Source organism: Triturus cristatus, chromosome 4_1, assembly GCF_964204655.1.
Source record: "Triturus cristatus chromosome 4_1, aTriCri1.1, whole genome shotgun sequence".
NCBI lineage: Eukaryota > Metazoa > Chordata > Amphibia > Caudata > Salamandridae > Triturus > Triturus cristatus.
The window spans coordinates 915,885,413-915,912,310 of NC_140585.1; the positions used below are offsets into that span (position 1 = coordinate 915,885,413).

At 44.6% G+C, this 26,898-nt stretch overlaps 1 protein-coding gene across 1 annotated transcript in view; it reads right to left on the bottom strand.

The window, feature by feature from the left end:
* The window catches only part of SPMIP1 (sperm microtubule inner protein 1), a 38,842-nt gene extending 34,991 nt beyond the window's left edge, over positions 1 to 3,851 (bottom strand). Inside the window, exon 1 of the mRNA XM_085650661.1 lies at positions 2,846 to 3,851. Coding sequence (XP_085506787.1) covers positions 2,846 to 3,284 — 439 coding nt within the window. The 5' untranslated portion in view covers positions 3,285 to 3,851. The remainder of the gene's footprint in view (positions 1 to 2,845) is intronic.
* Positions 3,852 to 26,898: the final 23,047 nt, after the last annotated feature.

Here is a 26,898-nt window from a genome sequence, read left to right on the forward strand (position 1 = left end):
ATTTGTGTAGTTGTATGTATTGATATAACCAATTTGCTGCAGTGATACAGTTCCATCCTCAATGGCCCAGCTTCCTGGCAGGAGGTGGAGACAGCATTATCCAAGGCAGACCAGGCCCATTCAGGTGCAAGGAAATCTCCTCCCACTACTAAATACAGCCCAGGTCTATTCAGCCCAGCCCTGAATCATCCAGGAAAGGCAGGACACACCTTGACCCCCCAGTGGCTCTCTGATGAGACTGCACAGCCCCAGTCCCTGTCACTCGAAAGTCAGACAGTAAATCCACTAACCCAGCAGAGGCACACAGGATGGATAAGCAAGAAAATACCTACTTTCTAAAAGTGGTATTTTCAAACACAGAACATAAAAATCATCTTTACTAAAAGAAGCATTTTTATATTCTGAGTTCTGGCATACTAATCCCCAATTCTCTATGTTGCCCCAATTGGAAGATATGCTTATAAAATGTTATAAGTAAACTCTCATTCTATCCTATGAGACAGATAGCCTTTCCATAGTGAAAAATGAAACACACTGTAATTCACTACCAGGACATGTCACACACACCAGTACATGTCCTACCTTTAATATACACGGCACCTTGCCCACAGGGGACCTTGGGCCTACCTTAGGGGTGACTTGAATGTAAGAAAAGTGAAGATTAGGGCCTGGCAAGTGGGTGCACTTGCCAGGTCGACATGGCAGTTACAAACCACGCAGACAATGCAGTGGCTGGTCTGAAACCCCTTTGCAAGGTTGCGTGGGTGGGTGGCACAATCAGTACTGCAGATCCACCAGAAGCATTTGATTTACAGGCCCTGGCACCCTCAGTGCACTTTACTAGGGACTTATTAATAAGTGAAACATGCCAATCATGGAAACACCAATCCATAATACAGTTTACAATAGGAAACATGCCAAAAGATGCCAGATTTAACAGGGGCATTTATAGTTGTTGATAGATGTTGATGATGAGGAGAACCAGTTTCTAGAACATTTTGTCAGAAGGGGTCCTTACGCCTAAAAAGGTTTGACAAGGGGGTCTCGACATCAAAAGTTTGAAGACCACTGTCCTAGAGTGTGGCGGGCAGTGAGGCGATGCTAAAATCACTAACTACTGGTACTTCACCCCAGCGAGGATAGTGAATTATAGGCCTAGAAGCAAAGATGACTACTGGCACAACTGCTGCCATAGTGGCACCCTGACACACATCTTCGGGCACTGATCCAAACTCAAACGATACTGGGAGGAGATATTGAAAGACATTAATGAGGTTTTTTGATACGGATGTCCCCAACCTCTCCGGCTATATCCTACTGGGGCTCCCAAATGCCATGACCACCCACTGCGCACGCCCAAGGGTCAGGCTTTCACCACGGCGTTAAATGCAGCCAAGCAGACCATCACCTCCAAGTGGGTTACTGACTGCGCACGCAACCATAAAAACTGGCTATACCGACTCTGGGACACCACTGGATTGGAAAAGCTCACAGCCTCGCTTGATAACAAACTGCTGTAATTTGATAAAATATGGGGTTCATGTCTCCAATTTCTATCACGGGACTTCAGTGCACTGACTTGCCCGAAATACCTCCGTGTTGTTTGTCTAACGCAACAAGAGCCCAAACACGACTCCTGCGAAGAAAACAGACTAGGGTAACCTGGACATCTGGCTATGATGCGCTTAGTGACATTGTAGTATGAACTAACACACCCCTTGCATTGTGGAGCTCACCCCTTACCGCTGGACCTTCCCCCAAGTTACCCTACTCCCCCACATGCACCCCCACACATTGGAGGTGTTAACCGATTCCTTCCTTGAGCGCCCTCTTCAACAGTTGATCCCCCTTCTATGTTCCTCACTGGCCTACGGAAGTAGATGAGGGTATGTGTTACTGAGTAAAAAAGATAAAACGATTTGAACCATAAATAATGTTCGGGTCAAAACGCTCCCACGGTTCTCCTCTGAAAAGTTTATTGAAGGGTACCCTAAAATTGACTTTGGCTGTCTCACAGATGTAGAGGGGCCTTGGGCCGCAAGAAGTGGTGGCCCCTTTTATGAAATTTGAATTGGGATACAAATGATGAAAACCATTAAGCATACACATACGTGATCCATACACCATCAGTACTTACCTTTCGACATCTGCTTCAGTACAGTGGAATCGTATACGCAGCACACTATGTTGATGATGTGGAGGCCAATTATAATCCTATCCTAAGAAACCTGGTCTGTTTGTTCACTAAAGTTTCAAGGCAGTTTTTTTAACGTAGGGAACTAGTTTGTCGTTTTATATGTGAAATTCAGGAGAACACGTCTTATTTTCATGATGTGCTATCAAAGAAACAATCGTCACAGGGAGTCAAGAAGAACTTTTCGCAGAAATCAAGTGATATTCCAATAGGCCAGTGCCTATGAAACTCCTGGAAGGGCTGGGCCAAAGTCAATTGCATTGTTTACTCTGTTCCTGTCCTATTGCCTTCTGAAGACATTGGCCTTTTGTGAACATATGTTCAAATAGGCTAGTCCCTATCTGGTAGAAAGCATACAGATACATTGCTAAGGCAGGCTTTACATGAAAAATGTTAGGCGAGCACCCCTATTTTAGGGGACACAAGCCTTGTAGAACCAATTTGGTACATGAAGGAATAGCAGCAAAGCAAGGGTGCCATGGGAATACTAATGCCAGCAAGGAAAATGCCCCCCACGGCCTCCCCTGGCTGGGTAGTAAAAGCCAGTCATATTTAGAGTGTTGTGGTACACTATTTTGCCATGGTGCCACTACACGTCCTAAATATAATTTTAGCTATGCCCCTCTGTAGCAATGAGCCAGTTGTCCTTACCGATCTGCCAGCCGTACTCGAAGTTGGTTGTGATGGGGAAGATGTACTTCTCCTCCGGGATGATCTTGCTCCGCGCCTTTAGGTAGAGGTACCTGCCTTCCTCCTGCTTGGTGGTGCCATGGTAGAGAAGTTCCTTGGTGCGAGGGGTAGGTGGCTTCATCTCTGCGCCCAGGGCCTCCACCACCTTTTCTTCGTGCTTTTTCGCAGCAGGAGGACCCTCGCAGACCTTCTTCTCCACCTTGGTCTCCGGCTCTTTAGGTGGCGGGGCGAGGTGTATGCTCGGCAGCTTTAACCTTTCCTTGGCTTTGGCTCTGGGCTGCGCCATGGCTTTGGCTTTCTTGATGTTCTCCTGATGCCACTTGAGGCGGACCCGCATCTCCTTCATGTACAGCTCTCTCATGGCGTTTTGAGACTGTGAAGTCTCAAACTGCCGCGCCATGTCTGTGAAATTGGATTCCTTCTCACTTCTTTGCTTATTGAGGCTAACCTAGGGTTTCGGTAATGTCCTCCAGACGCCCTGTCTCCTCAAAGGCCACCTGAAGACCCAAAAAAGTCCTTTACTGAGGCGACCTTCTAACTGGAGTCAGATTGTCAGTGAAGACGTCACAGGACCCGTGGAACGCTGTGCTGGCCAACTAGGCTGCCTCCTCTGATTGGACGGGCCGGATTTGCGCTCGCGCTGTCTAGGTAGCAATGGCATGAGGTGATTGGGTCGGATGATGGCTCCTTTGCTGCACGGGGGCGCTTCGGCTTCCAGACTCTGCCGCTTCTGCCCGCAGCAGCAGCTGGGCCTTCAGCGCTGTAAAGCCTATTGTTGATGCCTATGTCAGGCTGGTTACCATGGTGAGCATATAAGATCACTCAGGCCTCCTCCCTCGCGCCAGTCAGTGGGATGATATAGCTCAGTACACTGACCTGGAAAACGTGGAGCATCTGCGAAGGAGAGCTGACACGCTTCACTTCAGCAAGGGGACGGGCGAGGCGCGGCGCTCCGAGAGGCTCCGGTTCCAGGCGGGGATCGCAGCTAGAAACTACAGCCGCGCTCTGCTGCTGAGCAGGGGATGGACCGCGACGCAGCCACTACAGATGACCCTGGTATCTTTCTCACACCGCTGACATTAATGAATACATTCTATATTGTTTTAAATAAGGCTGTGACAAGGTTGTGACATAACCACTATGTACTGCCTAAGATTCCTCAAGTAACCAAGTATATGCTTTTTACACTCACGGTGTAAGCTTCATTTGAGCACCTTGAGAGGGCGGATTGAATGCACTGGCTTCCTAAAAAAAAAAAAAAAAGTCACCCAAGGCAGTGAACATATAACTATCTAGCCATATGCTATAGGCAAAGCCGGGCTTAGAGTCAAAAGCAGCCCTGGCAAATAATTTTGGGACCAGCCCCCCTCTGTTCGGCTGCGCTGAGACTTGAATTTTCATCGCACTTTGCTGCTGGAATTACAGTGTCCCGTCCAAGCCTTTATTAAGAGCGACCCTGAAAAGTGAAAATCTGCCCCCTTAGGTGAAAATCAGCCCCATGGCCTCCAGCCCAACGAGGAAATGCCAGATGCCCAATATGGCCAGTCCGGCCCTGGCTATGGGCCTGCTCCGCACTGGCTAGGCGCTATGATGGGACTCTCGCTACGAAAGAGTAAAATGAGTCGAGGTGGACGAGCTAACGAATTACAAGGGAGAGCCGAGCCAAGGGTCTGTCTGGGATCTTAGAGCCCGTGCACGAGCCGAGCTCTGAAAATGTTTGGTATGTGACTCGTACAGCAAGCATCACGTAAAATATGATAGATAGTCTCTTCAATATTAAAAAAATATATCTTTATATAACATGTGGAAGCTTTGACACTAATACATCACATTATAGCACTGCACTGAGGAGTACTTTTTGAAAGTGATAGGTTTTAAACATAAACCATTAGCAGTGAACTAATGTTCGCAGTTCTCATGTAAACCCTGTTCGAGGCCCAGAATAATATACAACAAGATTACAGCCTATTAAATCAAACACAATAGGTTTTGAGAGAACTTTCATATGAGATAATGAAGAAAAAGGAGTTTTGGTGAAATAAAATACTTGCCTAAGATCACACAATTTTAGCGGAGAAGCTGCGATTTATCCAGGTTTTCTAGTGTCACTTTGTACAAATCAGCCACTAAATGGGTACCTATTTGTCCTTCTTTTTTAAGTAATGCTTTGTTTTACTTCTTTGTGTAGTTTTATATATAGCTCAAACTAGACCAAGAGGTATTGGAGCGCCTCACCTGAGCACCAGTTGCATTACTCATGGTCTCATTCATTTTTAAAATCCACAGGGAGATTAAGGGATTTGTTCAGAATTAGAGGATGATGATATGATGTCAAGACTCAAGCCTGATTCCACAGTTGCAAAGTCTATGGCTCTGGCCCTAACGCCAAATCCTCTGCAGCTGGAGGGTGGCAGGCAGAAGCCTGACCCTTACCTGCCTGATTCTATCCAAAAGGGTAGAGTGCAAGACCGTATCAAAGGCAGCTGATAGGTCAAGCAGGACGGTCATGGCAGACCCCCCACGGTCCAAATTATCTTTGATAATTCCTGTAACCTTCAGCAAAGCAAATTCAGTACCGAACCCCGAATGGAAGCCAGATTAAGACTCGTGCAACAAGTTATTAGATTCCAGAAAAAGAGTTAGTTGCCTGTTAAGTTTTTCTCCAAAATGTTAGCAGCAACCGGTAAAAGAGAAATTAGTCTAAAATTGTGCAATATTGCCAGGTCTGCTCTAGGTTTCTTTAATAACGGAAGGAAAAATGCCTGTTTCCAACCTGAGGGAAACAAACCTGATTCAAGTGAATCATTTACAATGTTATTTAAACCAGAATGGATGGCAGAAGAGGCTATCCTTAAAATTTGGGGTGAACATAGATCCCCCGGCAAACCAGATTTGCATTTCTTAAGTTGCTTAAGAGGGTCATCCTCTGAGATAGAGACATTTTCACAGTTGAGGACTGAGACTTAGCCCTGACTCCACTTGAACATTAGAAGGGTTTACTGTAGAGAATTTCACATAAATATTCAGAATTTTCTCATGAAATAATTAGGGTTAATCATTACAAAATTCTAGAGAAGGGATCATTCTGATTTTTGAAGTCTCAGTGGAAAAAAAAGAATGAACAATTATAGACAATTCAATAAGGGTGTTAGGAGCGGTTAAAATTAGAGAGGAAAAATAGTCTCTCTGAGATTTGCAAATCGATTTGAAAAATGTTTTTAATGCAAATTTATATTTAGCTTTTGCCTCATGACTATAAGATTTTTTCCATTCATGCTCCAGAATTGTACACGGGCTATTTTCCTCCCTTGAGGAGAATGAGAACCAAGGAGCCGTAAGATGAGATCCTTTGGAGACTTTAATCTTGAGTGGAGCCATGGGGTCAAGGGTCACTTTAACTTATAAGGCAAAGTACCGGCACTAGAGAATGTATCGGCACATCTCAGAACTAAGCATTCACGGGATAGTGTGAACCTGTGCTTCTTCATTTCTCTTGAAGACCTGAAAGAAATCAAACTAGTAAACATCGGTTCCAGTCGTTCCTTTTCACTATGCGCTCTGCACAAGTGGTCTAGCAATAGCTTACCACGGGACAGTGTTCACCCGATACTAGTGCCTATCAAAAGATCAGTATATAGTACTATCTTCACATGCACATCATTTTGCTTCTGTTTGGGGTCTTTCATCCACAAATTGCATGCTGTCTCCAAAAGTGTCTTCTGTATTCCTAAAATCCGTCATGACAATCTAATCTTTACTTAAAATGTCTGATTGTCACTTCTTTTCCTTAATGAAATGTCCCTCTCCTTCCTTTCCATCCTCTATACGCCTTTGATGTCTGGGCACAACCTTCTCTAAATCATGTGCAGGTTTGCCTTAATCTCTATTAATGTATTTATGAAAATTGCCCACAACTTATTTCAAAGATCACAAACTCACATTTTTTAAAACTCAGAATCCTGCAACCTAACCAAACTTAAGCTCTTCTAGCTCATCTATTAACCCCACCAAACGCCTGTATGAACTCATTTAAATTCTCTCTCCCTCCACGACAACACCTGATTCCATATTAACTTAATCTACTACAAATAAACTGGATTGAATCCATAGAATACTTTGCTTGAGCACACAAGACTAATCCAAATAACGAACAATAACCATTAACACTTGACTAACCACTAACCTTGGGTTCCAGCACAGTGTGCTGCTCGGAGCAAAGAAATTCAGCACACTGTGAGGGGTAGTAAGTGCTATATAAATACAATTACAGAACAATATAATACAAAGGTATAGACTAGAAGTGTAGGTCACCCTCCCATCACCGGATGGCTAATACCCTTGTGAGTGTCTGAAGCAATTTGATGTGATTTGTCAGCGCGCTGGCCAATCACAAGTTTGTATTCTTTTTGGTGTCAGAGAGATGTCCTTTTGAAGTACGGCCTTCTGTCGCTGATGTTTCCTGGTTAGTTCTAGTAATTCAATTCAAAAATCTTTAATGGTGGGAGGAACAGGGCTGACCGTGAGTGGTCGTAGAGAGTTGCACCCGAGTGAAGCCATTCCTGGAGGTCCTCGGAGCCCCTAGCGCTAACGAGGTGAACGAGGGAGACCACCGTTCAGGACAGGAGAAGCGTAGCAATTACGGAAGATAAGGACTCCCAAATCGACGCTCCAGACCGCACAACCCCACGGCTTCACCGCACTCCCGAATCGAGACACCAAACCATAGCCGCATCGCCTGACTAGGCAATGGCCGCCATACACGGAGCTTCAAAGAGATTCAGCCAGCTCTAAGACCACGGGAGGACCCGGAACACCTGGATCTTCCCTAACTGGGGTGAAGCAGGTCAGTGGCGACCCTTGAAAGAGACCGGGACACCCTGTGACGGCAACGGAGCCCCGGGTCTCAACGTGGCTGGAACCCCAAAGGCCTGACCCTGCAATGGCCGCCAGATTCGTAACCGAAAGCGGCAGAAGCATTTGCTCAGGTCACTAATTTTCACAATTTACTTAGAATGTCATTACCGATAAATACCAACAAACAGTTAAAAAAATTATACGCAACAAGTATTCTTCAAAGAGAATGAGATGGTCGTCACGATCATTCGTAATTAAACTGACAGATAAACAGTTCAAAAAATTATACGCAGCAAGTATTCTTCAAGGAGAATGAGATGGTTGTCATGATTATTCGTAAAGAAACTGACATTATGAGCCAAGCCCCTGACGCCCGATCCATTAATGGCCGCCAGAAGCGAAACAGAAAGCGGTCGGCTATAAGACATCTAGAAGATCTTGGACTACCACGATCTTTATGATAAGCCGCTCGTAGGCGCAGGACTTTTTACCTCGCTCTTGGAAGGACTCAAACAGTACTCCACAACGGATTCTGGTGAGAACTACAAGCTCTAATTTTAAACGGCACGGGGCTAACGGGACTGCGAGGACCAGGGTGCCTTTCTCATTGCTGATCTCCCGCACCTGGCCCTCTTCCCGACTCCGCCCCCGGCCAGTACTTCGCGCCTCGCGGCCCCTGCTTCGCGGGTGCCGCTCGTAGGCGCAGGACTTTTTACCTCGCTCTTGGAAGGACTCAAACAGTACTCCACAACGGATCCTGGTGAGAACTACAAGCTCTAATTTTAAACGGCACGGGGCCTTTACATAAACTTTCATTTTTTTACCCAACGGGACTGCGAGGACCAGGGTGCCTTTCTCATTGCTGATCTCCCGCACCTGGCCCTCTTCCCGACTCCTCCCCTTGCCTATTTAACCATCACTTGTTCTCGCGTCAGCGGGACGCGTGCGGGGCGAAGCCCGGGCCAAGGGCGGGCCCGTTTAAGCCCGTTCAAGCACGGACAAGACCGGACCGGGCCATCCCTCTAACACGTCTTAATTATACACCGTGGTGAGGATTGGGGAGGATTGTAAGTACTGTTATTGTTCTAGACTGTCCTCTGTATCATGGCTGCCTCACAAACTAGAAGCAGGACTGCACCGAAATCCGCTGGTCTAACAGGAACCCTTGACAATTTTATTACAAGAGCAAATTCCGTAATTGACCAGGGGATAATATTAATGGAGCGAAGAGTTTCACAAGATCTAGCTCTTGCTAAAAGATCCTCTATGGGCCACATCGCCAACGCACTCACTCCGGACCCTAGTAGGAGTGAATTCCTAGTTAATGCACTTCCAAATTGTGATAATGTGTATTGTAGATTAGATACAGCTCAGGCCCTACCACTCGAACAAGCTCTAGACTCCACTATAGCATCAACAATGCCTAGTTCACCTGAGAGATTAAGTCTCCCCCAGCTGCGAGGAAAACGTGAAGGGGCCATGCCAAAAAGAAAGAGGAATATGGCTCCTAGGGCTGGGGGTAAAAAAGCGAAATTTGTTAAAGGTAACACTAGCAGTGAGATGATAACCAATCCATTAGTAACAGCCCCACCTATTGTTGCTCCAGTCCATGCCCTACCAGCACCCATTGAAATCCAGACAGGAACATCTAGCAGCAGTGATACTTTAGCGGAGACACATGCTACTATAAGTGCTCTATTGAGTGCTATTATCAGGCCACTGGAAATGAGATTGTCTCGCATTGAGCAACAGCTTTTGCGGATGGAACATGTAGCGTTGGACATACAGAGTAATCTAAAGCCAGACACCTTAAATCCATGTCCTGTTCCATCTGAAATTAGACATCCCCAGCCTGTTACAGCTATATCTAACAACATCACGGCTGCCCCACTAACAGTACCAAATACAAGCCATCTTCTAAGCGGAACGTCAACTACTACACTGCCGAGGGGGGATGCCAATCCAGATGTCAGAAAGGGGGGCCACACGGAGACCAAGGAACATACTATAGACCTGCCACCCGAATGTAGCCCTTATGTGGCAATTTTGGTTGGAGTTCCTGAGCTCCCAAGCACAACTATAGAATTCTTCCCGTCTCTCAAAAATAAAGTCACAGATTGGCTTAATAAAAATCGGCCACTTCCCCCCGACATCACTAGTGAAATCTTGATGGCACGTAGAGTATCGTGGGTGGGCCATAGCCCCAAAACTATTAGGGGTGACTGCATTCTAGTTAATTTCAAAGATCCCAGAACTGTTGAACATATTTGCAATTGGAGGCACTCTAACCAGGGAGCGATGATTCAAACACACTCACTGTCTTATTTTTACCCCCCAACTCCCTGGAATAGTTTGGAGAATGGGTGGTCACTGGTACAACACAGACGAGGAGATAGGATTGCAAGGGCTCCATATGATCAGCAGCTAGCAGCTGCCAACATTTCAATTCAAAATAGATTTAGTTGTTTGGACCAAGTGGATTGACTTGGCCAGGTAATGGGTGACACTCAAATGCATATTAACACTAGGGGCAAGGCTATTGGTGAGGCCGAGTGTATGCCAAGCATGGATGGCATAACTAATACTGTTTTAGAGCACTGTATCCCCACAGTTGAACCCCCTTCTGAATTCCAGGAGACTATATCTGATGGCATTGCTTCTGAAGCTATAGCGGCTACAGAGCAGCAACTGTGTGAAACTAGCACCATAATTGGGAATGACTGCAACTCCAGGGAAACAACGAATATCGAATCTCTGGTGATTGCGTCCTGGAATGTTGCGGGTTTACACAGCAAAATATTGTGTGGTGACTGGGGCACTTTTATCGATGGAATGGACATATGTCTATTCCAAGAGACGTGGGCCAGGGAAGAGGAAAGGAGAGTGGGATTTACGGGCTTCCATATACCTGCACGATGGGGGGGGAGGGACGACCGTCCGGGGGCCTTACCACATGGGTAGCAACTCATTTGGGTTGCACTGTTGAGTCTCTTTGCACCCACTCGGACGATATACAGTGTGTGATCATGAAATGGCCTAACAGCTTTAAGCTTGCTGCTGTGAATGTTTATTCGAGACCTGTTGGTATAGCTGGCGAGTCCGCTACGGTGGATGAGCTATCAAATTTTTTATATTCTATTCCAACGGACACGTTTTTATTAGTAGCAGGAGATTTGAATTGCCACTTTGAACCTCTTCCGGGAATGGACTATGGTGCACTTGCGTCTGAGGATGATTATTGGTCTATTCCGCCAACCCAATCCCCACACTCCAGGTCATGGTCTCCTTTAGCGATCCAAATCACGGCCCTTACATTAACCCATTCAATTAGGGCCTGTAATGGACGTACCCGCTCGGATATACCTTCTAGGTGTACATTTAATAAAAAGGGCCATGAATCACGTTTAGATTATATTATGGTGGGGACAAAGCTGTGGTCGAAGGTCATCGACCTTGAGGTTATAGCAAGGGATGACAGCAATCACAATCTTCTAAGGCTGGAGTTGGTTTTTCCGGGCCCACAGGTGAAGGGACCAGGATACCGGGATAATCTAGCAGACAGGGTAGTCCTAACGAATGACCGGCGCAGGGTTAAATGGGACAAGGTGGCGGCATCTTGCGAGGACCTGGCAAGACTGTATAATTCAATTTTGCCTTGGTTCATTGAAGTAGATGCCCTAACCTCCCAACAACCTCCTCCTGATTTTAATATTAAATTGCAGGCTCTACACATGGGTCTAGTTGGTACCCTATTTACTGTGCTCAATCCATTGGCAACCAAGAGAAAGAAAAGGATTCCTCTCTCCTCTTGGTTTAACAATGCATGTCGCTTGGCAAAAAAAGAGTTGATTCGGGCACTAAAACTTTGCAATGATAAGACCCTTATCTCTGCCAAGAGAACACATTATAAAGCTATGTTGAAACAGGCCAAACAGGATTGGGACTATGCAAAATGGACCGATCTATCCTGTGCCCTAGAACAGAATGATGCCTGCAAATTTTGGGCCATAATTAATACAGGAAGCGCTAAACCTAAACCCGCAACCGAACCCAACTTAGAGGCAAATGTCTGGGAAGAACACTTTAAAGCTTTGTACGCTGCTGAAGCTAATACGGACACACATCCGGTTCTAGTATCATTGAATGATTCTCATGATACCTTAGAGTTTACGGTGGAGGAAGTTATTAATGCCATCTCCAAAATTGCATCCAGAAAGGCTCCGGGGCTAGATAAATTGCCGGGTGATCTCTTTAAACATCAAACGGGGATCTGGGGACCTTATCTATGTATTTTATTCAACGCAATTTTGAGAGGAATGAACGTGCCCTCCACTTGGTTGGGTGCAGAAATTGTTCCCATCTTCAAGAAGGGTTCCCCTTTGTTACCGGCAAATTACAGGCCCATCAGCCTTATAGATGTCCCGCAAAAAATCTTTGCGCGGCTCATCCTTGATCGACTGCAGGACTGGATGGAGGAGAACGATATACTGAGTCAATACCAAGCGGGGTTTAGGAGGAACACTTCTACCATGGACCAAATCTTTCGCCTGCTATTACTATTCTGGGAAACGGCAAAGATTGAGGGTGGCAGCCTCTACATGGTATTTGTGGACCTCCGCTCCGCTTTTGATTTAGTGCCTCGGGGAAAACTATGGACTGTGTTGCTCAGTTTGGGTGTGCCACTTCTAATCCTGGCAATATTGATGAAGCTGCACGAGGGGAACTTTGCCCGGGTCCGATATGGGAAAAATGGGGCTCTGACATCCAAGTTCCCCATTGACAGAGGGGTTAGGCAGGGGTGCGTTTTAGCGCCTACCCTGTTCTGCCTATATGTCAATGGCGTGATTTCCCATCTCAATAGTGCCCCTAACAATGATGCCCCAATTCTGGCAGGTAGCAGGGTGCCAGCGATTATGTTCGCGGATGACACCCTGCTACTTTCTAAGTCACCAATGGGAATTCAGCGTGTGCTCGATAGCTTCGAGGACTTCTGTAGAGGTCGTGGCCTGGAAATTAATGTTAACAAAACAAAGTACATGGTTTTTAATCCCTCGCATTCCACACGGCCGAATCCAAAATTAGATTCATCCAATCTGGAAAGGGTAAAAACCTTCGAGTACTTGGGAGTAACTCTCAGTGAAAGTCTCTCATGGGCCCCACAATTAGCGAAAGCGCAGCTGAAATTAACCCAGTATGCAGGGGGTATCCTCAGGCTCTCAAATACGTCTACCTATAAACCCATTAAACCTCCGCTTGAGATCTACAAGAGTCAGGCCAGAGCTGCAATTTTATACGGAGCGGAGCTTTGGGGGTATCTAACAGGGTCTGAACTTCTCAAAATCGAAAATAAGTTTATTAGACAGTTACTGTCACTCCCACAAAGCACCCCGTTGCAACCTTTAAGGATGGATTTGGGCCTGTGGTCCATCGACGATGAACTAGCCCTGAGACCCCTCAGATACTGGCATAGGCTGTGGACTACGCCGGAACTATTGCACTACAGAGCAGAGCTGAAGGAAATCTTGGCTAGTAATGGTTCACAAAAAATCCCTTGGTTCATGTTCCTAAAATCCCAGTTTATTAAACTTGGTTTACACGATATGTGGTATGATCCTGAAAAAAGCTGTAAGGCGATCTCACGGAAGCTGCTTACCAAGATTTATGCGGCTGAACAACTTACTAGAGCACAGTCTGCTCCTAAGATTGGAGTTTTAACTAAATTATTTTTAAGTGTTAAGGACTCTTATCAATTTGAGAACTTTTTGGATATTATTTATCCTATTGCATCTAGAAAATTATACCTTCAATGGAGATATGGCACTTTACCCTTGAGAGCTTTCACTAGCAATTGGGCACACAACTCTACAGAGGCTTGCCCTGGTTGCAGCTGTGATGAAATCTTTATTGGGATATTGACATATCCATAAAAGCACAAAACGCATAATAACAATAGAAGGGAGTACAAAAATCCATTACCATATAAGCAATAAGTAAAATTATTCATATTACAAGCCAATTAAAACTATACCAAAACAATTACAATCAAATTCATATAATACATACCCACAAAATATTGCAGTTTGAATTAATAAAACAATCTTCATGGGGTGCACATTGTACCTCGGGCACGTACTGCAATTTTTTTAAAAGTACCTACGCGGGCAGTTAATTAATTGTCTTCCAACATACGTATTTTCAGGTAAGCTTCAGCTAAGTGTATGGGTAAAATACGTTTAAACAATGGAATAAAAAACTGCTTTGTATATTTATTATAAAACTACCAGAAAAATAGAAAGTGGAGTGTAGTTTGCCCACTCCTGTCATCACATGGGCATGGTAAACAACCTAGATTAGTGGTGCACCCCAGAGGGAAACACAATAAGAATTTAACTGTACCAGCTCTTAAGCGAAACAGTAGTGCTCTCTCCCAGCGTCCAATAGATTTTAAAAGATAGCTGGGTAGAGTATTTAGTTAATCCGCAATAGGCATATATCTTATTACAGACTGTTTCAAGACCTCCCTTTCATATCTTGTAGTTCTGTATTGGCTAAAGAGGGCCCCCCGGATGGCTTGCTATTCGTACCATCAATTTCATTAGGATTCTTAAAAACCGATACATGGTTAATACTACACAGACTATCCCTCACTGCGGCAAGCCAAGGTATTTCTTTTCCCTTGTCACATTTGAGACAGTCTGTTATTATCTCTCTGGTGAGTGACGCTGCAGGATTCTTCCAAATAGCAATCCAAAAAAGGGCAGGGCGGGCCTTTATATAATCTTCATTTTAGTGAGATTTTAATTCCGCAGCACAGATATACTGTGAAGTGGAGATCGGGGCTCCGAAGATTTTTTGACAAAATGTGTTTTCTTTGAGCTGAATACTATTGCTCTTTGTGTATCCCCATATCTCCGCACCATATGTCGCCGTTGGAATGCACTGTGTTTTGTACATTTTTAGGAGTGCTAACATTATCCCTGTCCTTTTAGGTTGCAGAAGATCAAAGATGGAATTGATAACTTTGGTGAACTTGTTCCTGCTATGAGTTACATGATCTGCCCAGGAGCCATTGGCCGAAAACACTAGCGCCAGATAGGGAAAAAGTGCTGGTGCAATATAGTTTTTGATTATCTACAGTTTTGGAATATAAAAGGTACTTTTTTGGCCCTCAAGACATAATAAAAGATTTTTTTAAATTAGTGCACAGATCTAGTTTACCCATGAAATCCACAAAGCCCCGTACTAAGATACGCAAAGCGTTAGACGTTTGTCCCATTAGGACGGCGTCATCAGCATAGAGTAAGGAGGGGACAGACTTGCCATTAATTCTGGGGACATCATTCGTAAGTACGATCAAGGATTTATGCAAATCATTAATATATACAATAAAAAGCAGGGGGGCCACAACACATCCCTGCCTTACACCTCTCTCGACTTTGATGTCCTCTGAAACTGCCCCACTCTTATTAATCCTTATGCAGGCTCTCAGATCCTTATGCAGATGAGATAAAAAATGAACTAATACCTAATCTGAACCATATTATAAAAGGATAGACCATAAACAAAACCTATCAACAAAATCAAAGGCTGAGGTAAGATCCATAAAAGCCAAATATACAGGGGATTGCTGTGCTACAGTATACTTCCCAATAGTTACATTGAGGTTCAGACATTGTTCGATAGTGCCCACTTTACTTCGAAACCCCAGTTGGCACGGTTGTAAAATACACTCCTCCTCGGCCCATATTCTTAGCTTGTTATACAGGATCCTCCCTAAAATGTTCATAGTGTTGTTTATCAATAAAATTGACCTATAGCAATTAAGCTGAAAGCGGTCGCCGTTTTTAAAAACTGGTACAAAAGTGCTTATAGACCAGGTACTTGGGAGTGGGGCGTTGGACAAATTGTTAAAAACATTTAATAAAAGCGGCGCCCAAAACTCAGATTTAAACTTAATTAGGTCTATGGGCAGCCTGTCAGGACCTGGAGCTTTATTTCCCATACCTTGATTGGTAGCTTCTTCGACTTCCTGCAGTGATATTAAATTCCCAGAAGAGTCCTGACACTCTAAGACCGCCTCGTTCTGTGTCGGCGCTGAATAGATCATGGAAAAATGAGCTACCAATACCTCGCTAGTTATTTTACAGCTTATTGAAGACAAAGGTTGGGCGAAAGATCTCATATTTTTTACCACAGCCCAAAAAGCGTTCCTGTTATTTAAAAGGGCAGCCCCTGCAAGCGCGTCCCAGCGCTCATTCACAAGTTCATCTTTCCCTAATGAGATTGCAACTTTATACTTTTTCCTTAAAGATTTGACCATAGAAATATTTCTGGGGGTTTTTGATAATGCTTCACGGAGCTGTCTGTTGATTAGTGAGCATTCGCCGTTAAACCATCTTGGTCCGCCCTCCACGCCCGAGATTGGTTTAGATAATATGGATTTAATGCCCTCACATAACTTTGAAAAGGCAACAATGACCTCCAAGTTAGAATCATATAATGACAAGCATGAGTCAGTAAGACTCGGATTATCCCTAATCATTTTAGAAAAAAGATCTGTGTAATTTCCTCGCCAAACCAATCTTAAACTGTCTGTCGAGGGGAACAGGTTCCTGGCTCCACATTCTTTTTAGGTGTCGCCTGACCCAGCACATGCGCTGGTCTGGCGAGACTTTTTGAGAGGGCTCTAAAAAGTGCTACCAGGCCAGCCTAGAGCTACAGTGCATGTGCGTGGGCGCGCGCGCCGCGCTTTACCGCGATTACTTTCACTTTCGCGGCCGCACGGCCGCTTTGATGTTTGATTTCACTTTCGGGGCCGCACGGCCGCTTTGCATAGCCAATAGGTCTCGCTTTTGGGACCTTATAAGTATTTAGTTATGCAACTGTTGCATGGCTAAACACTTATAAGGTCCCAAAGGCGAGACCTATTGGCTATGCCAATGCTTGTTGTACGTTGGTTTTGGAGCAATTCTTAATTCTATCGTGATCAGATTGTGGTCGCCATGAATGGTAGGGTTCTAGTAAGAGGGGGAGTGTGTTTGGCTGAGCCTCTATTGAGTGTGGTTTCATAAAGAGCTTTCATTTCCTTTTCCCGGGCCAGAAGAGGTTGAGGGGGCAACTTTCTCTGTTTTGTCTGCCAAGTATGGGAGTGAGTTATTTTTCTTTTAATGACATCCCTGTCTAAGTGTATCACCCCATGAGCTTAAGGTAAATCTGTAAATCCTGAAGCCACAATTGCTCAGATGTGCTTAAAAGAAAATATTGAGGTTCATAAAATGGCCACACAAACACAAAAAAAGACTGGACACTTATGTCTATAAATAAAAACTTGCCCCAAACTGCTTTTCACAGATACTTCATGGCAAGAGTCACGTCACGGAGATTAAAGGCTTCCAACTTCTTAACCTGGTTGTCTGCAGTCATGGAGTATACAACCCCTTGGCAGGATGGGTTCTATGACTATTCCGATAAACTAATCCTTGGCTGGCGAATTGTCATCTATGTTTTGGTATGTACTGGGCTATTATTAACTTTTGAATGGGGGGGCCACATGAATAAATAAACAATCAGAAAATATTGAGTCTCTGACATCTTTTTTTTTGTTCTAAATATTTTATTATTTTCTTAAAGACAGAGCGAAACACAAAGCATTTAGTACACACATACATTTATAAGACCCAACAGAACACCTTCGTATTAAGAACGATATGCATTGTCTCCGTTTACAGCCTGGCACACAGGGGAGAGTGGATAAATAGAGTCAAATTTAAACATATTGTCAGGCAGAAGGCGATGGGGTACAACGGTAAGGGCATCAATAAGTCTTCATAAAGCATGCAAGCAAAAATAATTAAATGACACCCTCTCAAATGTAGGTGTTGGCGATGGTTTTAGTTCTAGTTTCAATGAAAATCAATACGAAGAAGGGAAAATGTGGGGGGATATAGAAGGATTAGGAAAGAGGGGGTAGCTCACCATGTGGGTGACAGACAATATGACAAGAGTGGCACCTTAATGAGTAAAAGGGGCACAGAAAAACATATGGGCCATATGTTATTCCGTGTAGAGGGCTCTATACGGAACTCTTCAGACTATGATAGAAAAGAGCTTCTTGGGTCTGAGAAATTGACTCAGGTAGCATTGACAGACACCAGGAGAAGTTGGAGTTTGGAGATCTGTGGTTTAATGAAGTGCGTTTAGTTGTAACGAAAACTTTAGGCGAAGTAGCAAGGAAGTCCGCAGTAGAAGTGACCCAGGTGCCTGGGGGCTAAAGGGTAAGATGATCTTCAGAAAGATTAAGCTGGAATTTAGGTGCCAAAAAGTCAAATAAATAGATCTTTTGAAGAGCAAGATTCAAAATCCCTTTGGTGAAAAAATGCCCCATGACACAGGAAGTTTGAAAAAAAGTCCCAGAAGACTTCATGAGTCAGAGGACATCAGTGGCCTTCCTATCCTCAGTATATGGCACTCACCCATCAACCATGCGTGTACTGTATAATGGTTCATATTTTCTGTAATTTCCCAGAGGTCTGGGAGGTGTAAAAGCTAATAGTTGTGATTAAGAGTCATAGAGCACCCAGACAGATGGTGTACTATTAGAACGTTCATAAGTTGGCCACCACTTGTCAGTCAAGACACTGATGTCTTTGTGCAGTCACTCAAAGTCGTTGCCTTGCCAGAATCACCACTGGAGTCCACAGTAGAGCCTATTTACAAATGAGGCACAAAAATGAGTTAGACTCCTACACAATGAATACCAGGCTCGGTTCGACAGGGTTTTGATTATTTTACCCACCGGTTATCTACTGAATCAGCTAGTAGCATCCATCATCTCTGCGGCAAGCCAGAACAGGATGCATCGAATGGTAAAAATAAAGGCCAGTTAGAAGGTGAAGTAAGAAAATTGGCCTCCATTGAACTTCACTTTATACTTTTTGGACGAAGCTGGCAACACCAGAACCAAACACGGACCTTTAGGCAATCGCAAGGGCGCTCCATACATCTAACTGGTGTCGGGTCCAGACAAAGGCTGATCTCAAGGCGCTTGAGACAGAGAGAACAAAATAAATGGCTGGTTCTGTCTTCACTTAACATTTGTCAGACGTACCAGGGAGTGGTGTCACATTGTCTTGTATTCGCCATTGGGTCATATGACACAAAAGCCAGAGTTCTGGCAGGCGGCAGACCGAGGTAACTGACACTAGAAGGACCCTGTGGCAGGGGGATATTGATAAATATTTAGTAATCACGTTCACTCACACATTGCACTTGGATAAATATTTAAAAAGACAGTCATTCTGGGTGCTATCCATTATAATCGTTTTGGGGGTTCTTAGTCACCCACTCGGCATCTAGAATTGACTCCCATCTCGTAGTATGGTGCTCCCGTTTGGTGGCGTGCTGATGTTCAGCACCTAGGGAAGCAGAAGGCACATGGAAACAGCCCTCGACCAAGCAAAAGCAGCACCTGAGGACTGAAAAGAGTGAAAGATCATTGAAGCCAGGATCTACAACAATCAGTCTCTCATCACAAACTACCCTCCATTCTTCCTGAATAAGTTGCATAGTCACATGATGTTCAGCTCCAATCCAGGCGTAGTGCTAGTCTCCTTTCTCCAAGCACAGCACACCCTGGGTATGTACAGTAGCCTATCGAGGCCAGAGCTTGCCCTGGAGCCGGGATTCCTGTGTGGGAGACCGAGTTTTTAAGGAGAAAGAGGACTACGTTATGGGGCTCTCGCTTATAAGTCAAACGCCCTTCCTATGCCACTGGACTGGGAGTTGCAGGTGTGGTACCCATACCCTTTACCGTAGTCTGTGTGGGAGATTTGACAACAAAGGACCAAGCTGAGGATGGAGCACAACACAGCTGCTGGGGAAGAAGAGCAAGCATGAACACAACCATGATGTCTCTGACCTTGGCGGTGACTAAAGCCCAGTCTAGGCTATTGGCACAGTGCAAGTCATCTCCTTATGTAGAAGAGGGTGGAGGAGGAACCCACCCTCGACACTCAAAACAGAGCAAAGATAGTCATCTTACTCTCCCACCATGGACACTGCGGAGGAGGCTTTCTCGGGAAAGAGTAGATGATGCCATTCTATTCTCTTCTCAAGAAAGTCTGGAAGCTAACTCACTCAAGAATACTGTGATAAAGAACTGAAAAAAACAGGAAAAAACAAATCCACGACCTAAAGGCAGCGGCGTTGTCACTCCCCCACTTTAGCACCTTAAGAGGGGGGTAGCCACTGAACCCGATGGCCTTTTTTGTAATCTGGGGCCCGCTACAAATCTTCTCTGCATCTCTCCACTCTTCATTTGAGAGCCCTGGGAATCCCTGGCACAGACAAGTCCAAAAAGCTATAGCCTCTCTACAAACAAAGGCACAGCGTTAAACTCAGACATTATCCCTTAAACAACCTGGAAAAGGGTCATCAACAGGCAGCTGAAATTGACCTCATATCTGCTGGACACCCGCTCCTTAAAGTCCTCAACTATCTTATCCCCCCTGAATGATTCCTACCTGCTGGAGAAGTCACAACCATACCTCTAAGAAGGTTTGAACAGACTGGCTCGCAGAGACATCTTAATCATGCACCTGCTAGGCCTACCAGTGGCCGATTTCAACCAATGGGCCACACTGGGAAATGAGGGGGACTGCAGATTGTGTAATTTTAAGAAAGAATCATGGCTCCACATTCTGTGGTGCTGCCCCAGGCTCAACACCCCAAGAGATCTCTCCTTAAACCAAGTTATCTAAAGAGGGAAATCCACTCACGCCTGGAGGCATCGTCACTGTGCTTCCCCCACATGGACACAAGAACCCTTTTGCTATGCGGCAAATATATCTTGAAGCTTTAAGACTTATTTCGACCCCGCCCTGCACCTGTTACCCCACCACCTTTGCTCAAAAACTGATAACGGACTACTTCACGGTGTGTTCCAGAAGTAGGAAATGGGGCAGCAAGAGCCTCTCCAGCAAAGTTTAACACACTAAAAGGAAACTGGCTGCCCTCTCCGACCTGTTCATTGCTCTAAAATGCCCAATAAGCATTTCGCATAGGCCTAGCCCTGCGCACATATCCCCCCAAGCACCCCTCGGGGACGCATCAACAACCGCACTTTTCACTAACTTTTTTGTGTATTTACTGTCTAAAGATGATCGGGAAGTCGCTGGATTTTCAAACACTGTACAAGCTCATTCTCGCTACTGCTATCATTGGTGCTTCTTTTATCTTTTTCACAATTGTTTTATTGTAAAATTGTTATGTTTTTAACTAACTAAACAATAAAGCTTTACTTACACTGTTTGGACTCTCTGCACACCGCAGGCAAGGCTGCTAAATCAGCCACATTCAGTGAACAAAAGAAATGTTGAAAATATCTAAAAGGACAGATGGCAGCTAACAGAGCAATGGGTAAGCGAAAGGTAAGAAGAAAGTAAAGGAATGTGCTAAAAAGAAATCGAAAAAGGAGGGGGAAAGAAGAAAGTGTAAAAGGTGAAAGGTAAAAAATATGGAGGAAAGAAAAGGTAAAAGCGAAAGCGGAAGAGAGGGAAGGGTGACTAGAACAAACAAACACAAGAAGGGTGCTAGGCTGGATGTTGGAAGGATGAAATAATAAACGATGGATTCAAGGGTGAAGGATAAGATGAAAGGATTGAAGTAAGGGTGAAAAGATATATGGATAGGCGAACGGAAGGATTAACAGAAAGGTAAAAGGATTAATGGAATGGATGGAACAGTTAAAGGATGGATTATTGATGTGTAAACAAAATGATCCTTGGATGTATGAATGGATGAGGTGAAAGGACGGATGGGTGGAAGGAAAAAAAATGTGAAAGTATGAATGAATGAATGGGACAATGAAAGGGTGGGTACTCGACTTGTAAATGCAGTGATAATTGAATGGGTGGCTTGAAAGGTGAAAAGATAGAAAGCTGAAAGGGGGGATGGAAGGGAGAGAGGATGAAAGGATAGATGAATGGATGTGAGACTGAAGGGAACTAATCCTGGAAGGGCTGGGCGTACTTGCTTTGATTATTCGGTGCCAGAGGCTTCGCTCAAAGTGGGGGCAATTTAATATTCTGGCTACTCCCTTGCCTAAAGGTGTCTCTCATCACCAGTCGGGACTCAGGCTCCCACCAGTAACCTAAAGCTCCTATTCACCACCCACCCCAAGGCCTGCAGCAGTCTTCGCCAATCACAGATAAAACCTGGTCAGATGTCCAGAGTTCAGACCTCAAAGATAAATCTTTAGTCCACATCGTTACTGGCAGACTGTTAAAAATTACTATAGTTTGCCATGAAAGTAATCAGATGTGCCCAGGCACGCCAGGTTGTGCATTCTTTTACAAACTTGCCGACTAAGTGCAGCAAGACTACAATTCCCATAACCCATTGCGAATTGGACAGTATGGTACAACCCTAGGTTTTGTTTTTATTAACAGCCCAAGATGAGTTAGACGCTTCCATGAAGTCATTCTGCTTGGTTGGTTTAAAAGAATATCAGAAACAAGGAGAGGAACAAGCCTTTATCAGTAAAAAACCTGCAGAGGAATGTGGAGCAAGAACAGACATTCTGGAGTCCTTCCACCTTCACGGATGACTGGAGACTGCTCACCCTCCACCAATCCATAATGACACCCGGTACAGCAATCCACGCGTCAATCAAGAACAAGCCAGTCACCCAGCAAAGGGAAGGGCTGTGAAAATTAGAAAGATAAAACAATCAGCTTTAACCAAGTTTAAAGAGAGCTTGGAAGGACATGGTCTTCCAGGGCGCCCAATGAGGCAGCGCAGCGTACCAAAAGCACTTGTAACCTGAGTGACTATTGTAGTGTCTTAAATGCAGTGTTGTTGGATCTGCACAACTTGAGGGACATCTCTTCTGTCCAAAACTCTTCTCCCTTTAAAAAAATTATATTAATTTAACAAATTAATATAGGTCCTCTATTTAAGGTATGCACTCCAATTATTATGACAGCGCTTCCCTATAAAGGCTCCTCTCCTTTCTTTTTGGGAGCTACATTCTATCAGTAACTTTAACACACTTCAGGTCTATGTGAGGTTAACTTGGCTTCGCCTCAATTTAAGACCTCTGTGATTCATTTTGTAGATCATACAATGCACACAGACTGAAGCCATTTCTCATGTAATGGGTCACTGCCAAAGGTTGATACTGAAGCAAGCACAAGATAAGTCCTGGACAGGTTAAAGTAAGCGATATATCTGGAAAAGTCACATCACAATATTTCAAGAAGGTTTGAAGATCTAAAGAAAGTAAGCATTTCTCCAGCTGAACTCTAAATGGCCCTCATACTGCGCCAAACACATTGTGAATTTATGGAGATATTGTTATTTTTAAAGCATGACATCTTACGTGGCCAACTGTTACAGTCCAGACTGAAACCTACTTATTTTAAGCCCTAAACTGCTGCCCCCATACCACCATCCCCCGTGCTGAGCCCTTTTTTGGCTCTTTTAGGGTAGTTCATGCAGAGGGCTCCATAACTTTCTTTCCATGCCAAATTTCTGTCCTTTTTTCCAATATGCTGGGGATTCTAATAGTTTCCAGGGTTCGTGGACTCCCCTGGAGGGGACAGAAAAAAATGAGAAACATATAGATAATTTTGTTTTTTTGGGGGAAAAATAGGAAAAAAGTGCTGTGGATAAATGTGTCTGGTTTTTTTCTTCTAAAAAATGCCATCAGTGAACAGTTTACTGTGCTAAAGTCACCCTCTTTCCAGCTTCAAGGAACATGCAGAGCTGAATTAAAAAGATGTTTACCGCGGTTTTGCCATTTTTCGAAGAGCCCATTTTTCCTATTTTTTATTCTCTCAACCTACTTCCAGTTTGTGGTGGAAACCGGTGTGAAGCCCATGGGTGATCCAGAAAAGCTATAGATTTCTGAAAAGTAGACACAATTCCAAATTCAACAAGGGGTCATATGTGTAGATCCCTCAAGGTTTGCCCAAACAAACTAGATGTTGAAATAAAGAAATACTGAAAATCAGTAGGAAAAAACATCAATTTGTGACGAAGTTTTCATCTGTAACTTTTTGTCACAGTAGCCGATTTACAAGAGCAGTATACCATTATGTCTGCTAGACCCTTTTGGTTGTGAGGATATATAGGGTTTGTAGGTTTTCGAAGAACCCAAGGTACTCTGAGCTGAACCATACAATGGGTTTTCATTCTGTACCGAGTATAGACCAATTCATATGGTGAAATATGTAAAGTGAAAAATGGGCATCAAGGAAACCTATGTATCTTTGAAATGAGCATAAGATATAGAGTTTAGGAGGAGTGGTTATTTATACATCTTTAAATTTGTGGGTACCTCCATTAGCATATGATTTCTTTCTTACAAACAGGCCTACATTGGGAAGGCAAAAATGCAGCACAATCCAATTGGTAATAACAAATGTTCTACTATACTACGCTTCCACATGTATGCCTATAAAAATGGTACCTCACTTGTGTCGGTAGGCTGAGTGCCCGAGACAGGAACCGGACCAAAACACAACATGATCGCATCATATTTTTCCACTGAAAACTGACACTTATGTTGCAAAGTGGGTAGCTGTGGATTTTGGGCCCTACCTCAGTCGGCACCTAGGAAAACCTGGATAACTTGCAAATTATTGAATTTGAGACACCTGTGGAAATCCAGGGTGCAGCAACTTGTGTGGCTCTAGACATTTTTTTACCCAGAATCCCTTGCAAACCTCAAACTTTGAAAAAACACATTTTCCTCACATTCCTGTCATGCAAAGTTCTGGAATATGCAGGAAGCAACAAACTTCCTTCCACCTAGCATTCCACCTAAGTCTCCCGATAAAAATGGTATCCTAATTGTGAGGGTAGGCCTAGTGCCTGTGACAGGAAATGACCCAAAGCGCAACATGGATTTCCCACTTGTCCCAAATATAAGAATGGTACCTCACTTGTGTGGATGTGCCACAAGACCACAACACAAAAAGGCCCTAAAGTGCTACCTTGTCAGATAAGCAATTGGGTTAGCTGTGGTATTTAGGGCCATGCTGTGGTGCCACCTATGCAAACCTACAAACCACAGACATTTTTGAAAACTAGACAACCTCGAGATTCCAGGGTGATGGATCGCATGCGGTTTTCGTATCCACAATGACCTACAAACTTCAAACCATGGATAAAATCACATTTCTTACAATTCTGTGCTAAAAACATCCAGAAATTGCAGGAATTTGCAAAAATCCTACCCCCCAGTGTTACCCCACCTGTGCCGATAAAACGCTGCAGCACTTGTGTGGCTGGGATGAGTGCCCGCGACAGGAATGGATCAAACTGAGGTCAATGGGAGTCCCTCGCAAGGACGTCCATTGACCCTGGTGCCTGGTGGGCTTTCCGCCACCCTAGGGGCATATTGTGGGTAATCACCCCATATGCCCTCCGTGGGGGGCAGATAGACTGTCATCTTAGTTTTGAGGTGGTGGGGACATGGCCATACCACTATAATTATGTCAAAAGTGTAGCCTTTCTGCGGCCCCTCCCCCGGAGGGGTGATAACCCCCATCCACCACTCAGGGGGGCAGAAAGACTATGTCTCTAGTTGGGGGGTGGGAGTAATCACCCCACCTGCCCTCCTGGGGGGGCAGTAAGACTATCACAATAGCTTTTGGGGATGAGGGTGGCCATCCTCATGCCTATAATAGCCAGTCCCATTATAGCCAGGTTAGTTACCCCCATCTGCCCCTGAAAAGAGGGGGGCAGAAAGACTGATCAGGTATGGGGTGGGGCGAGAACAAGTCCTTGCTGAGGGACTACTTCCCCAAAATCCCTGGTGTCTAGTGGGAGGATCCCTGCTTGGAGATCACTCTTCTATGGCGATCCCCAAGCAAGGATCCACTGAGGGGAGGTATCATTGGAAAGGGAGATTCTACCCTTTTCCCACTCCAATCAGTGCTTGGGGAGCTGATATATGCCCACCGAGCACTGATGCGGTGAAAGTACAACAAGGCCATCGATCATTTTAATTTCACTTTAGTGTAATAACGTTATTGCACCCTGCGTGCTGATCGTCATTACACTAAAATAAAAAAGACTCAGGCTGTTCAGGAAGCTCTTCCCGAGCAGTCTGAGTTAAAAAAAATAATAATAAAGGAATCCCTCTGGTGCTTTGCAACAGAGTGGCCTTTATGTGCATTCCCAATGTTGGCCAATGGCCGATAGACGCACTGGAGAGGTAGTGCGGGTGTCGGCCATAATCGGTCGATAATTTGATTTCAGCTTCAACTGAAAAAGATCAATCTCTGGAAATAAAATAGTTGTATTTAAGAATGAAAGATATATATACTGCTACAGTGTAGATTAAGCTCGGATAGTGCCTCTGTAAGACTGTAAGAGCACTAAAGTGCCAATGAATTTTGTGCCCTGAGGGCTCCCACCCACCTTTCCTGGTGGAACGGTGGGTGAAAGACCACAGGCATTTAAGAAGTATGTATCGGAGAGGGCTGATAGCTGTAGAATGCTGAAAGGTTAATAAGGAGTGCAGATTCCTGAACAATATAACAGGTCTGGGTCATACTGAAATAGACAGTGATGATCTGATGTAATATTGGTGCAAAGGATAGATTTATCGATTTATCTCTGGATCAGAGAAAAAGGGGATACAACATAAGGGGGGGGGAATGCAAGACATTGGGGTTACTGGTTGAGGAGGAGTGTAAGCCCCCCTCAGGCAATACCCACAGAAGTCACTAAATTAACCTTGGCCTAAAGCAGGCAGGCTTAACTTAGAGGCAATGTGGATTCCAACCACAGCACCGAGACAGCGCTGATCGCAGTCACCGACATCAGGGCCCTCCTGGACCATAGACAAATGGCAGCCTTCATCCTCCTATACCCATCAACTGCCTTCGACACCATCTCTCATCACATCTTGATCAACAGTTTCCACCACATCGGAATCCGGGGAGACGCCCTCAAGTGGGTTGCCTCATACCTCAGCGGAAGAACCCACATAATCCATCTCCCACCTTTCACCTCAGAACCCAAGAAGCGCATCCTCTCGCTGTCAGAAAACCGCTCCTCCACCAGAACCAACTTCCACAGATGTATGATGAACGTTGCTGTTAGAGCTGGCACCATTGGCATGTGTCTCCTATCCATTTTTTTGCTGT